Source organism: Eleutherodactylus coqui, unplaced genomic scaffold, assembly GCF_035609145.1.
Source record: "Eleutherodactylus coqui strain aEleCoq1 unplaced genomic scaffold, aEleCoq1.hap1 HAP1_SCAFFOLD_183, whole genome shotgun sequence".
NCBI lineage: Eukaryota > Metazoa > Chordata > Amphibia > Anura > Eleutherodactylidae > Eleutherodactylus > Eleutherodactylus coqui.
This window is the reverse complement of record NW_027102625.1, coordinates 66,632-78,819: the sequence shown is the minus strand read 5'-3', so window position 1 is coordinate 78,819 and position 12,188 is coordinate 66,632. Positions and strand designations below refer to the sequence as shown.

Genomic DNA, 12,188 nt, shown 5'->3' with positions numbered 1-12,188 from the left:
ATGCTAATGCTCGGACGAGCATGCTCGCTCATCTCTATTAGTTATCTTGTCCTTACAGAGATATTGTTTTTGTACGTCAGATTGTGTGCAAGTAGCAGCAGTTAGAGGGGTTCTAGTCTTCCCTTGTACAGATGAGAATAGGGCTGATCCCTCTGCACTGTGACAGCCCTTCAGATATTTGTAGACCGCTATTAAGTCTCCTCTCAGCCTTCTCTTCTGCTAAACATTCCCAGATCCTTTACCCGTTCCTCATAGGACATGATTTGCAGACCGCTCACCATCTTGGGAACTCTTCCCTGAACTTGCTCCAGTTTGTCTGTGTCTTGTATAAAGTGGGGTGCCCAGAACTGGACCCAGTATTCCAGATGGGGTCTGACTAAGGAAGAGTAGAGGGGATAATGACCTCACGTGATCTAGACTCTGTGCTTCTCTTAATACATCCCAGAACTGGACCCAGTATTCCAGATGGGGTCTGACTAAGGAAGAGTAGAGGGGATAATGACCTCACGTGATCTAGACTCTATGCTTCTCTTAATACATCCCAGAATTGTGTTTGCCTTTTTGGCTGCTGCATCACATTGTTGACTCATGTTCAGTCTATGATCTATTAGTATACCCAAGTCTTTTTCACATGTGCTGCTGCTAAGCCAAATACCCCCATTAAACCATGTATGTTACGGCAATACACAAAGCCACTGCCACTTCAAAAGTAGTGCAGAAATGCAATTTTATCTGAATGGAAAGTAGGATGCCTTCACTTCTTTTACAAATAAGTTTTCCTCGTGCAGTTTAGCTGCTCGGAGTTCTGAAGCCTTTATTGATAGTCCCAGACCTCGTGCCAAATCATTCAGCTCTTCCTGATCAAATCCCTTACGAACTAAGTCATCTTCAATTTCAACATCTTCATCATTGCTGTCACTTAGTTTTTCACCAATCATGTTCTTCAAGAGAGGGTAGTTCAAGGGTAGGCCCTGAGATTTCAGCTGAATGAGACACTGGACGTCGAGCCGCTGGTAGACTCGGACGTCGAGCCGCTGGGAGACTCGGACGTCGAGCCGCTGGGAGACTCGGACGTCGAGCCGCTGGGAGACTCGGACGTCGAGCCGCTGGGAGACTCGGACATCGAGCCGCTGGGAGACTCGGACGTCGAGCCGCTGGGAGACTCGGACGTCGAGCCGCTGGGAGACTCGGACGTCGAGCCGCTGGTAGACTCGGACGTCGAGCCGCTGGTAGACTCGGACGTCGAGCCGCTGGTAGACTCGGACGTCGAGCCGCTGGTAGACTCGGACGTCGAGCCGCTGGTAGACTCGGACGTCGAGCCGCTGGTAGACTCGGACGTCGAGCCGCTGGTAGACTCGGACGTCGAGCCGCTGGTAGACTCGGACGTCGAGCCGCTGGTAGACTCGGACGTCGAGCCGCTGGTAGACTCGGACGTCCAGCCACTGGTAGGGAGAATTCCTGTCGGTACTTTTAGTAAACAAATCCGTTCCCACCATGGAATCTATAATCGATACTCTCACATTGAGGAAATTGATGGAAAAAAGTCTTTTCTTAAGAAAAGGTTCACTTGCACAACTTCCTTTGTTGTATATTTTATTACGTGCCCCTGCGATTTGGGCTATGTAGGTAAAACGAGCATGGAGGCTCGCACTCGCATAGTCAACCATAAACGCACAATCCGCAAAGGTAGGACCGACTTACTAATTCCAAAGCATTTTAGTGAATGCAGACACTCCATTTGCCAGTTAAAAGTTATAATTCTAGACTGGGTGGCTCCGTTGCCAAGCGATGGAGATCGGTTGGGCCTTTTGAAGCACAAAGAATCCTAGAATGGTAGAGTTGAAAGGGACCTCCAGGGTCATCGGCATCTTCGGGGTCATCGGGTCCTCCAGGGTCAGTGCAGGATTCACTAAATCATCCCAGACAGATATTTGTCCCGCCTTTGTTTGGAGACTTCCATTGAAAGAACTCACTGCATTGAAAGTGTCAAAAGTTGTTCACTAAGTCATAGAAGAATCTGGGAATAAACATTTATAACAACTTTTGACACTTTCAATAGAGGGCTAAACTCTTCATGAAGATGTGTGCGTCAGTGGGAGGTATGGGACATCTACAGCACAGATAACACTGCTGACCTGGTGACCCCCTAACACTAATTCAGGGACTATCAAACCTTCACTCCCATATCAGTGACTATTATTCCCACCCAGGTCTATGCCTTGCCAGAGGTTTGTGTGTATATATGCATGCCTCTTCGGATCCATTTCATTTAAGCCTGAAGCAGACCCCTGCGTTGGTTCGGTAGCTGCTGTAACATCATGTATTTTTGTAGCCAGTAAAAGGTATCATATCTACAAGACGACTTGGTTGATTTAGATAAAAATATGATTGTTCCCAGCCAGAGATACCAAGAAACCAAAGTCAACAAAAACTTTTTTTTAAATTGTTCCCCGGTGTTATCGCTCACTTTTGTTCAACGAACCTTTAAGCTCCTCAAAAGGCAGAATGTTTATCATACAGCAATTAGCAGAGAACTGCTGGCGTACCTAGTGGTGGATTGTCCTGGAACACCGGCTGCTTGGTCGGCATGTTACCGGCATTAGAGCTGACAGAATTGGTATAGAAGTCAGAACCAGCAAGGTCACCAAGTATCGCGTCCAAGTGATCCAGGTCTCCGGACACCTGAGGAAAAACAGATCACATTGTCTGCACTCATAGATAAATGGAGGCATGGCGCTATAATCTATGTGAGATGGGTAGCCGAGACTCAGAGATCAGGGCATAAGATTACTGCCACCCGAAGGCAAATACATATATAATTTTATAATAAACTAGCTGACCCGTCGCGCGTTGCTGCGAAGACAGACAGACATACATTCATTCGTTTTTATGTATCTAGATAACAACCAATCACAGCACAGCTTTCATGTTACCTCAGCAGTATAATATATAACAACCAATCACAGCGCAGCTTTCATGTTACCTCAGCATTCCCAATATCCAGGAATTGTCTTGTGATACGTTCGGCGGATGCATCATTTTGTAGTTGAACACGCCTCCCGTTGCTCGTAATGCCTTTTGCTTTCGTGCTTGAGATGCAAATCAAACGATCTTTGTCTGGGGGGGGGGGGGGGGGCGTAACTGTCGACGACGCTCGCACACGCGCTCCATTTATCATAGCATAAATGTACTATGCCTATAATCTTCCCAGGAGTGTACTCAACAACTTCCCAAAGTCTCATGGCGATCGGATGAATGGTGTAGGAATGCATAAAGGACAGACAGACATTTATATATATCAGGAAGTGAGAGAATTACATTCCGTACGTACGATTTGGACGCTAATTGTTTTGTGCTTAGAATTGAATAATGGAGTTGGTACCCAATAACTTTTCCTATTTTTTTTAACTTTATTTTCTTTATTAAGGAAAATCTGCACAGTACATGATAAAGTCATGTGGTAAATAAACCCGATATTGCATATGGTACATGCTGTGCTATAACTTGCTGAGACGTATAACATAACGTTTTCCTTGTACATTTTTTCTTTTGGACCGTCCATGCCTATTGGTTGGATTCCTTATGAGATAGAGCTCTGCGTTTGCTATTTGCTTAGTAAATGGGGGCACAGGAGAGCGTGTGGGGGGGGGGGGGGGGAACATAAGTCTGGGAGTTCAGTCTGCAGATAAGGTGGAGTTGGTATCCAGCCAGATAGCCCACATTTTATGACATTTGTTTGGGCAGCCTCTGTTTTGGTAAATAATTTTTTCGTAGGAGATTACTGTGTTCACCGACCGAACCCAACATGAGATGGTAGGGATTCCCGCAGCCATCCAGTAAGTGGCTATTGTTTTACGTGCCAGGAATAAGGTCTTCTGTAGGAAAGTGCGGGTGTGGTGGGGCCACTCCTCTTCCTCCAATAGGCCGAATAGGATCGTCTTGGGGTCCATCCCAATATTAAGGGGGGGTGGTAGTAGTGAGTTTAGGAAGGATACAATCTCAGACCAGAATCCGTTTACCAGGGGGCAGTCCCAAATCAAATGCCAGAAGTTAGCTTCTGGCTGGCGGCATCTATGGCAGGAGTTTGAGGAAGAGTTGCCCATTTTATATAGACGGCTGGGTGTGAGGTATGCTTGGTGGATAATATATAGCTGGATCAGTTTATTGTTGACTGCAGGGGAGACTAAGAGATGGGATTCGGATATATCCGTCCAGTCCTCCGGTGTTAAGGACGGGATGGCAGTCTTCCATCTATCGTAGGCTGAGGGCAGGTTATGGTCGGTTTTTGCTGAGAGGAGATGCGTGTAGAGCACCGAGATTAGGCCCTTGGGCCCCTGGGATCTGAGGATACCAATTGTGGGGTATTTGGATATGTTTGTGGAGGTGGGTGGGAATTGGGAGTTCAGGGCATGCCTCAGCTGGAAGGATCTAAACAGCTGAAGTTGTGGGGACTGTATTTTTTCCCGCAATTGGTTAAATGTGAGGAGACTCCCGTCCGTATAAACGTCTCCCACCGACACCACCCCAAAAGACCTCCAGTATTGGGGGTCTGGGACCAACTGCAGGGCCTTAAGGCCGGGATTGTTCCATAAGGGAAGTTCACACATTACTCCTTTGTACTGTTGGATGGCCTTAGCCTCCTTCCACACCTTTAAAGCTAGTTTGTGAAGTGGCAGTGTATCGGGGGGGTTGGTATGTTCTGGGAATTCCAGGAAATTTAAAAGGTTGTTACCCTTTACTTGTTTTGCCAGGTATTGGTCAGCGATGGGCATTTCCCGCTCTAGGAACCAGCTCCGGACGTTGCGTAGCTGTCCGGCTAGGTAATATACGTGCAGGTCTGGGAGCGCCATTCCAGCCCGCTCCTTCGGTCTCTGTAGGGTCGAAAGACTAAGCTTGGATCGTGTGGAGTTCCAAATGAAAGATGTAGTGAAGGAATTGAGGGCTTGGAAGATGCGTTTGGGTACAGTTATTGGCATATGTTGTAGTATATACAGGCATTTAGGTTGAATAGCCATCTTTATCAGGTTTATGCGGCCAGCCACCGAAAGCGGTAATTTGGCCCATCGCTCTAGTTTATTTTTGACATTTCCGAGCAGTGGGTCGATATTATCTTTTATGGCGTTATTTGGATTTCGGGACATATATATTCCCAAGTATTTGAATGTGGAGACCACGGCTAGGTTACATCTGGCGACACACGGGTCTGTTATTGGGTTGAGATTTGTATATAGAATCGTGGACTTGGGCCAGTTGACATGTAAGCCCGATAGGTGGGAAAATTTGTCAATTTGGGACATAGCGTGGGAGAAGGAGGTTATAGGGTCTGACAAAAATAGGATTGTATCATCCGCATATAAGCCTACTTTACTTTCAAGGCCCGCCCATTTAATGCCGGTTACTTCAGGGGTGCTTCTTAACCGAATCGCCATGGCTTCGATGGCCATGGCAAATAGAGCCGGGGACAGCGGGCAGCCCTGACGGGTGCCTCTTGCGAGGCGGAACTCGGTGGATGGGATGCCATTTACTATTACATTGGCGCTTGGCGATTTGTAAATGGTTTTAACCCATTGTAAGAATTGGGGGCCAAACCCGAAGCGAACCAGGCAGGCCTCGAGAAAAGTCCACTCCAGCGAATCGAAGGCCTTCATTATGTCTAGTGAGACCAATGCCCAGGGCATGTTAAACTGTTTGCCCAGTTGAATTGCTGTCTGTACTCTCCGTATGTTGATTGTTGTGGATTTTCCTGGCATGAAGCCGGTCTGGTCAGGGTGTATAATGGATAGGATTACTTGATTTAGTCTTGTGGCCAGGAGTTTTGTTAGGATTTTGGCACCGACATTTACCAGGGATATGGGCCGGTATGAGCTACAGTCTGTGGGGTCTTTGTCCGGTTTCAAAATGACTATAATAGATGCTCCGTAGAACGAGGGTGGGAGGGATTGGTCTAATTGGGCCTGTTGTAATGTTTCTAATAGCAGCGGGGCCAGTTGTTCGTCATATTTCCGGTACACTTCAATCGGGAGGCCATCGGGGCCCGGGGCTGTATTAGGTGCCATGTCTCGGATTGTCTGCCGTATTTCGTCTAGGGTGATTGGGGCCTCCAGGAACTCTACCTGTTCTTCGGACAATGTTGGAAAGGTCAGGTCACTCAGGTAGTCTAGAATATCTGCCTTTGTAAAATTTGTGGGTGAGCTATACAGGTTCGCGTAGTATTCTTTAAAGCGATTTGTGATGGCTGGGGCGTCGGTCAGCTCCTCACCATTTTGATCTTTTATCTGAAGGATCGTGTTTAGGCGTTTCTCGTGTTTAATCAGATTGGCTAACAAATGGCTGGATTGGTTACCTAGTTCGAAATTATATTGCTTCGCAAAGAATAATTTGCGTTTGGCCTTAGCGTGGACTTGGTGTTTGTAGAGGCGGGAACAACTGAGCCATGAGTCCGTGGGGTTATCAGTGTAGGTCTTTTCTGCCTCAAGTGTCTTGATTTCTATCTCTCTGTCCGCCTGGGATGTCGTTTGTTTGATATATGCAATGGCTGATTTAAGGAACCCCCGAAGGTATGCTTTAAGGGTATCCCATCTCAGGGCCGGGTGGGTGTTGTTATTATGGGCATCTAAGAAGAGGGATATGTGGAACGGAGTTTGGTCGTCTGGGCCTAACAATTTGAGCCAAAACGGGTGTAGTTTCCAGATAGGCAAAATTTTGAGTTGGGGAAATTTCAGTGTTAGGAGTATGGGACTGTGGTCCGATATTCCCCGCGGACAATGTGCTATATCTGAAAGATATACTGCCACCTCCGCGGAGCTGAATATATAGTCAATTCTTGAGAGGGAGTTCTGGCCGGGGGAGTGGCAAGTGTATTCCAGGGTGTCAGGATGGTGTAACCGCCAGAGGTCGACCCAACCCACGCTCTCGGTTATCTGCCGGAGGGAGGAGTTAGTGCTTGTAGTTGTGTTGGCCAGGGCATAGAATTTGTCCTTGGTCGGGTCCATTACCAGGTTAAAGTCTCCCATACAGAGTACTCCTACTGAGGGGTATTGGTGTGCGAAGGTCACAGCCGTCTGAAGGAGGGAGAGGTTATTGTGTGGTGGGTTATAGATACATAAGATGACATAGGGTTTGGAATCTATTTCTGCATACACAAATATTGATCTACCCTCCGGGTCGGACATTAATAGGATTCCATCTTATGGATCTGTGTATAAGCAATGTAACGCCTCTGGAAGAGGAGGTGTGAAAGGAGTGGGCCGCCCACTGTACCCACAGCTTCTTAAGAGTATCGGCCCTGTCCCTGGTGAGGTGGGTCTCCTGCAGGCACACGATATGGGGGTTTGTTTGTTTAATAAAGGAGAAGACTTTCCTGCGCTTAAGGGCTGTGCCGAGACCGGGTACGTTCCAGCTAAGATATTTTAAAGACATTGGTATCGGTGTAAATATAGGTCTCAATCGGCGCCCCTATAATTGGGGGGGGGGGGGGGGGGGAAGGACTTTGCAAGTACAGAGCAGTGGGGGTCATCGGCACAGACAGTTCAGAACATATAACAACAATTGTCTCAAAACAGTTTAAACCGTTGGCTATTGGCATCCTGTCTGAATATGAACGTAGGAATCCCAAATTAGGGTTCCGGTAAATCTAAAGACAGGAGTCAATGAAAAACTTAAGCTACAAACTATCTGTAGGTAGCTGATCTTGCTGGGGGGTAAAGATCCCAGTGGCCTATGGGTGGCTGGCTTTGTCTGGTGGACTTAAATTATTAAATTAAAGTAACGTTGAGACACGGGAGGTCCCAGGCTACAGGTCCGCGGCATGGACGGCCGGCACACCACCAGTAGGTCAGGGGAATAATAAGCTTCTCAGCCACATTTCAACTTAGTATACATATTTATACATGTCATGGATTGGCGCCTCTTGGTGACACCGGATGCATTCTGAGCCACTCCAGAGCTTCAGTAGGAGAGTGTAAAAAAACTGCTTTTCCCTCTGCGGCGATGCGCAGGCGGGCCGGGTATGCCATTGAATAGGGAATATTTCTATCCCTAAGTTTCTTTTTGACCTCCATAAAGGTAGCTCTTTGTTTTTTCAAATCCGCAGAAAAGTCAGGGAAGATAGAGATCACTGAGTTGTCGTGTTTGAGTGGGCCTTTTAATCTGGCTTGGCGCAGGGCGGCGTCGCGATCTCTGCAGTTAAGAATTCTTGCTAGAAACGGGCGTGGGGGTGCGCCCGGCTGTGGTGGTTTCGCCGGGACGCGATGAGCTCTCTCCACGGCAAAGTGGGTAGAGAAGGTGTCTTCGCCCAACAATGATTTTAGCCAATTTTCCGCAAAGAGTTCTGGTTGTGAGCCTTCTGTCTTCTCAGGTAGGCCGATTATGCGTAAATTGTTGCGGCGCGCACGGTTTTCAAGATCGTCGGTTTTTGCTTGACAATATTCCGCTATTCTCATGGCTTTTTTAACTGTTGTGGGGATTGGACGCAGGGAGTCCTCCACATGCGAAATGCGGTCCTCCATCTCCCTCACCCTGCCGCGCATATTTTGTAGATCTTGTCTCAGGAGGGCTACGTCTGACTTGACCTCTTCTATCTTATCTGTAAGGGCGGACTTGCTTCCAGGAGTTGACGCATTGTTGCTTCCGGTGGCTGCCCGGATGCATCTTCGGTTTCTTTTGTTTGAGCGGGTCGCGTCGCTCGAGGGGTATGATCTGGAGTTTCGGTGCGTGAGAATTCTTTTAGTCTCTCTGCCGCAGAGCCGCTTTTTGCGAGCTCATGTTCACGGGCAGTTGTTTAACGTGTTTGACTGAGAGCGTAAGCGGTTTCTTTGGTGATGTGAACGTGTGAGTATTTCTGAGATTACTTGCTTATAGGCTTGGTTAGTCGATCCGGTAGCTTGTGAGGGTTCTGATAGAGAGTTTAGATTGTTATGGTCTCCGGGGGCCTCACTGTCACAGGGTCTCGACCGTCTTCCGGAGTTTGGCGTAGCGGTGAGATGAGTTATCAATATGGGGAGATATTATTTTTTGGCTCAGGTCAGTTCAGGTAGCTCAATCGGATAGTCGTCGGGTCTTAGCGGTCTCCTCTGTAGCGGTTAGGGGGTCTCAACAGAGCCGCAGAGGGGAGAGTCATAGAGTGGGGGGATACTTTTACGTTTTGCTGGCTCAAGTCCAAATTAGTTCGGAGGGGATGGGATTTCCCCGTCCGGGCTTCTCCTCTCCGGGCACTTGGCGTCTAGCTCGGCGGCGTGCCGCTGCTAGGTGTTGTCCCCCGACCTTTGTCCCCACTTACGATTTTTGTCGCCGGCTTCGCTGGGCCGGATCACGGTCGACGGGTCGTCTTGCCCCCGGCGTCCAGCCAGGTGTGGTGAGTCGCGTTCACTGCGGTGGTGAGAGTGCCGGGCGGTCAGCCGAGTCACGGTTCTCGGCGGCTCCGCGTCTGGCGAACCGCGGCAGGGGAATAGAGAGTTCTGCCTCTTCGCAGCAGCAAGGGGTCTCTGTTTCGCCAAACGGCTGGGGGCAGCGTGTTCCCAGGAGTCGTCAAGCCCAGCAACAGGCAACGGGACCGCCCGGACGGCTGTTCCACCAGGCCCGGTGCGTCGTGTCTTCGCGGCAGCGGGGAGAGGGCGCCAGCCGGTCCGTCAGGCCGTTCAGACCGTCAGCCCACGGCCCTCCGCGGATCGCGGATCGGCCGGGTCGTCTCAGGTGGCGAGTAGATAGCGCAGCCGGGTGCAGGAAATCCCAGTCCCGCGGGAGGCGTCTGGTCTCAGGGCCGTCGGCCGCTCAGGAGCAGAGGGGTTGATGTTTGTTCAGTCCCCAGCGGTGTGCACCAGGAGGCAAGGAAGCCGCTCGTGTACCCCCCGCGGTCGGGCTCAGGTATTTCGGCGGCGGCACTCTCAGCGGCGGCAGGGAGGGGAGTCCGGGAGGAAGTTCGGAGGCGGCTGCTCCTCAAAATGTAGTAGCGCTTGTCTCCCTGCAGCGCCCAGTCGGGACAACGAGCGCTCGACCCGCAGCCGCGGGAGAGGAGGGGAGGGGGATTCGCAGCAGGAGAAGAAGAAGAGATCGCTCGTGCACCTTCCGCAGTCGGGCTCAGGTGCTCCGGCGGAGGCGCTCACAGCGGCGGCAGGGGGGTAAGTCCAGGAGGGGGTTCGGAGGCGGCTGCACCGCAAGGTGGAGGATCGCGTGTCCCCCTGCAGCGCCCAGTCGGGACGGTGAGTGTTCGCCCCGCAGCCGCAGGAGGGGAGGGGGGTTCCAGGCGGCCGCCCGGACAGCTCGGGCCGACGGGTCAGCTCCGCGAGCACCGGCTTGTTTTTCGGAGGGAGAGGAGAAGGGCTGTTCTGCCTTTCAGATCAGTTCGCAGGCGGGGTAGGTCTCCGGCAATGCCACTCCGGACGCCAGCAGCGGCGGGAAGCAGACAGGGCGTTGGCGCGGTCTCACCTCCGGGCCGGTCCACGCCGCTCCACAGTACGTTCGACGGGTGTAGTCAGTCCCGGTTCCGTCCCAGCCTCCTGCAGCAGGTTTTAGAAGACTTTCTTGTCCTATTATGGCACCCTAAGGTCAGGATTCTTGCAGGATTAGCTTTTCCCCTGGGGAGCTCCTCTTAAGTGCGACTTGCCATGTTGGTAGCTGGCCACGCCCCCCTAACTTTTCCTATTTATGACATAATCAATGCTCGTGCCAAATTTCAAGTTTCTATGACACCGGGAAGCGAGAAAATTAAATTCTGTACGTAAAATTTGGACGCTAATTCTTTGGCGCATAGAATTGAATAATCGAGTTGGGACCCATTAGTGTTTCCTATTTATGACATATTCAATGCTCGTGCCAAATTTCAAGTTTCTATGACATTGGGAAGCGAGAAAATTAGATTCCGTACGTAAAATTTGGACGCTAATTTTTTGGCCCTTACAATTGAATAATCGAGTTGGGACCCATTAGCTTTTCCTATTTATGACATAATCAATGCTCGTGCCAAATTTCATGTTTCTGCGACATCGGGAAGTGAGAGAATTAGTGGCAACGATGGAAATCGAACGATCTACGTGAGGGGGGGGCGTAACTGTCGACGACGCTCGCATGCGCGCCATTTATCATAGAATATTTGTACTATGCCTATAATCTTCCCAGGAGTGTACTCAACAACTTCCCAAAGTTTCATGGCGATCAGATGAATGGTGCAGTAATGCATAAAGGACAAACAGACAGACAGGCACGCAGATAGACAGACACGCAGACAGACAGACACGCAGACAGTCAATTTTATATATATAGAAAAGCCAGCCAATGCAAATATTTCTAATTCCACTCTAAATTACAACTAACACTGATTATACCAGCTTATAAACACTCAAACACTACGCCCCCTATGTACAAGAATATAACTACTATAATACTGCCCCCTATGTACAAGAATATAACTACTATAATACTGCCCCCTATGTACAAGAATATAACTACTATAATACTGCCCCCTATGTACAAGAATATAACTACTATAATACTGCCCCCTATGCACAAGAATATAACTACTATAATACTGCCCCCTATGTACAAGAATATAACTACTATAATACTGCCCCTATGTACAAGAATATAACTACTATAATACTGCCCCCTATGTACAAGAATATAACTACTATAATACTGCCTCCTATGTACAAGAATATAACTACTATAATACTGCCCCCTATGTACAAGAATATAACTACTATAATACTGCCCTCTATGTACAAGAATATAACTACTATAATACTGCCCCCTATGTACAAGAATATAACTACTATAATACTGCCTCTTATGTACAAGAATATAACTACTATAATACTACCCCCTATGTACAAGAATATAACTACTATAATACTACCCCCTATGTACAAGAATATAACTACTATAATACTGCCCCCTATGTACATGAATATAACTACTATAATACTGCCCTCTATGTACACGAATATAACTACTATAATACTGCCCCCTATGTACAAGAATATAACTACTATAATACTGCCCCCTATGTACAAGAATATAACTACTATAATACTGCCCCCTATGTACAAGAATATAACTACTATAATACTGCCCCCTATGTACAAGAATATAACTACTATAATACTGCCCCCTATGTACAAGAATATAACTACTATAATACTGCCTCCTATGTACAAGAATATAACTACTATAATACTGCCCCCAATGTACAAGGA

At 48.5% G+C, this 12,188-nt stretch overlaps 1 protein-coding gene across 2 annotated transcripts in view; it reads right to left on the bottom strand.

Annotated features, from left to right (window-relative positions):
* Nucleotides 1-12,188, bottom strand: part of LOC136605486 (nuclear receptor coactivator 3-like) — a 58,102-nt gene that overhangs the window by 17,100 nt on the left and 28,814 nt on the right. For both annotated transcript variants that reach the window (XM_066588962.1, XM_066588963.1), the window contains exon 12: nucleotides 2,547-2,682. In XM_066588962.1, the coding sequence (XP_066445059.1) occupies nucleotides 2,547-2,682 (136 nt within the window). The remainder of the gene's footprint in view (nucleotides 1-2,546; nucleotides 2,683-12,188) is intronic.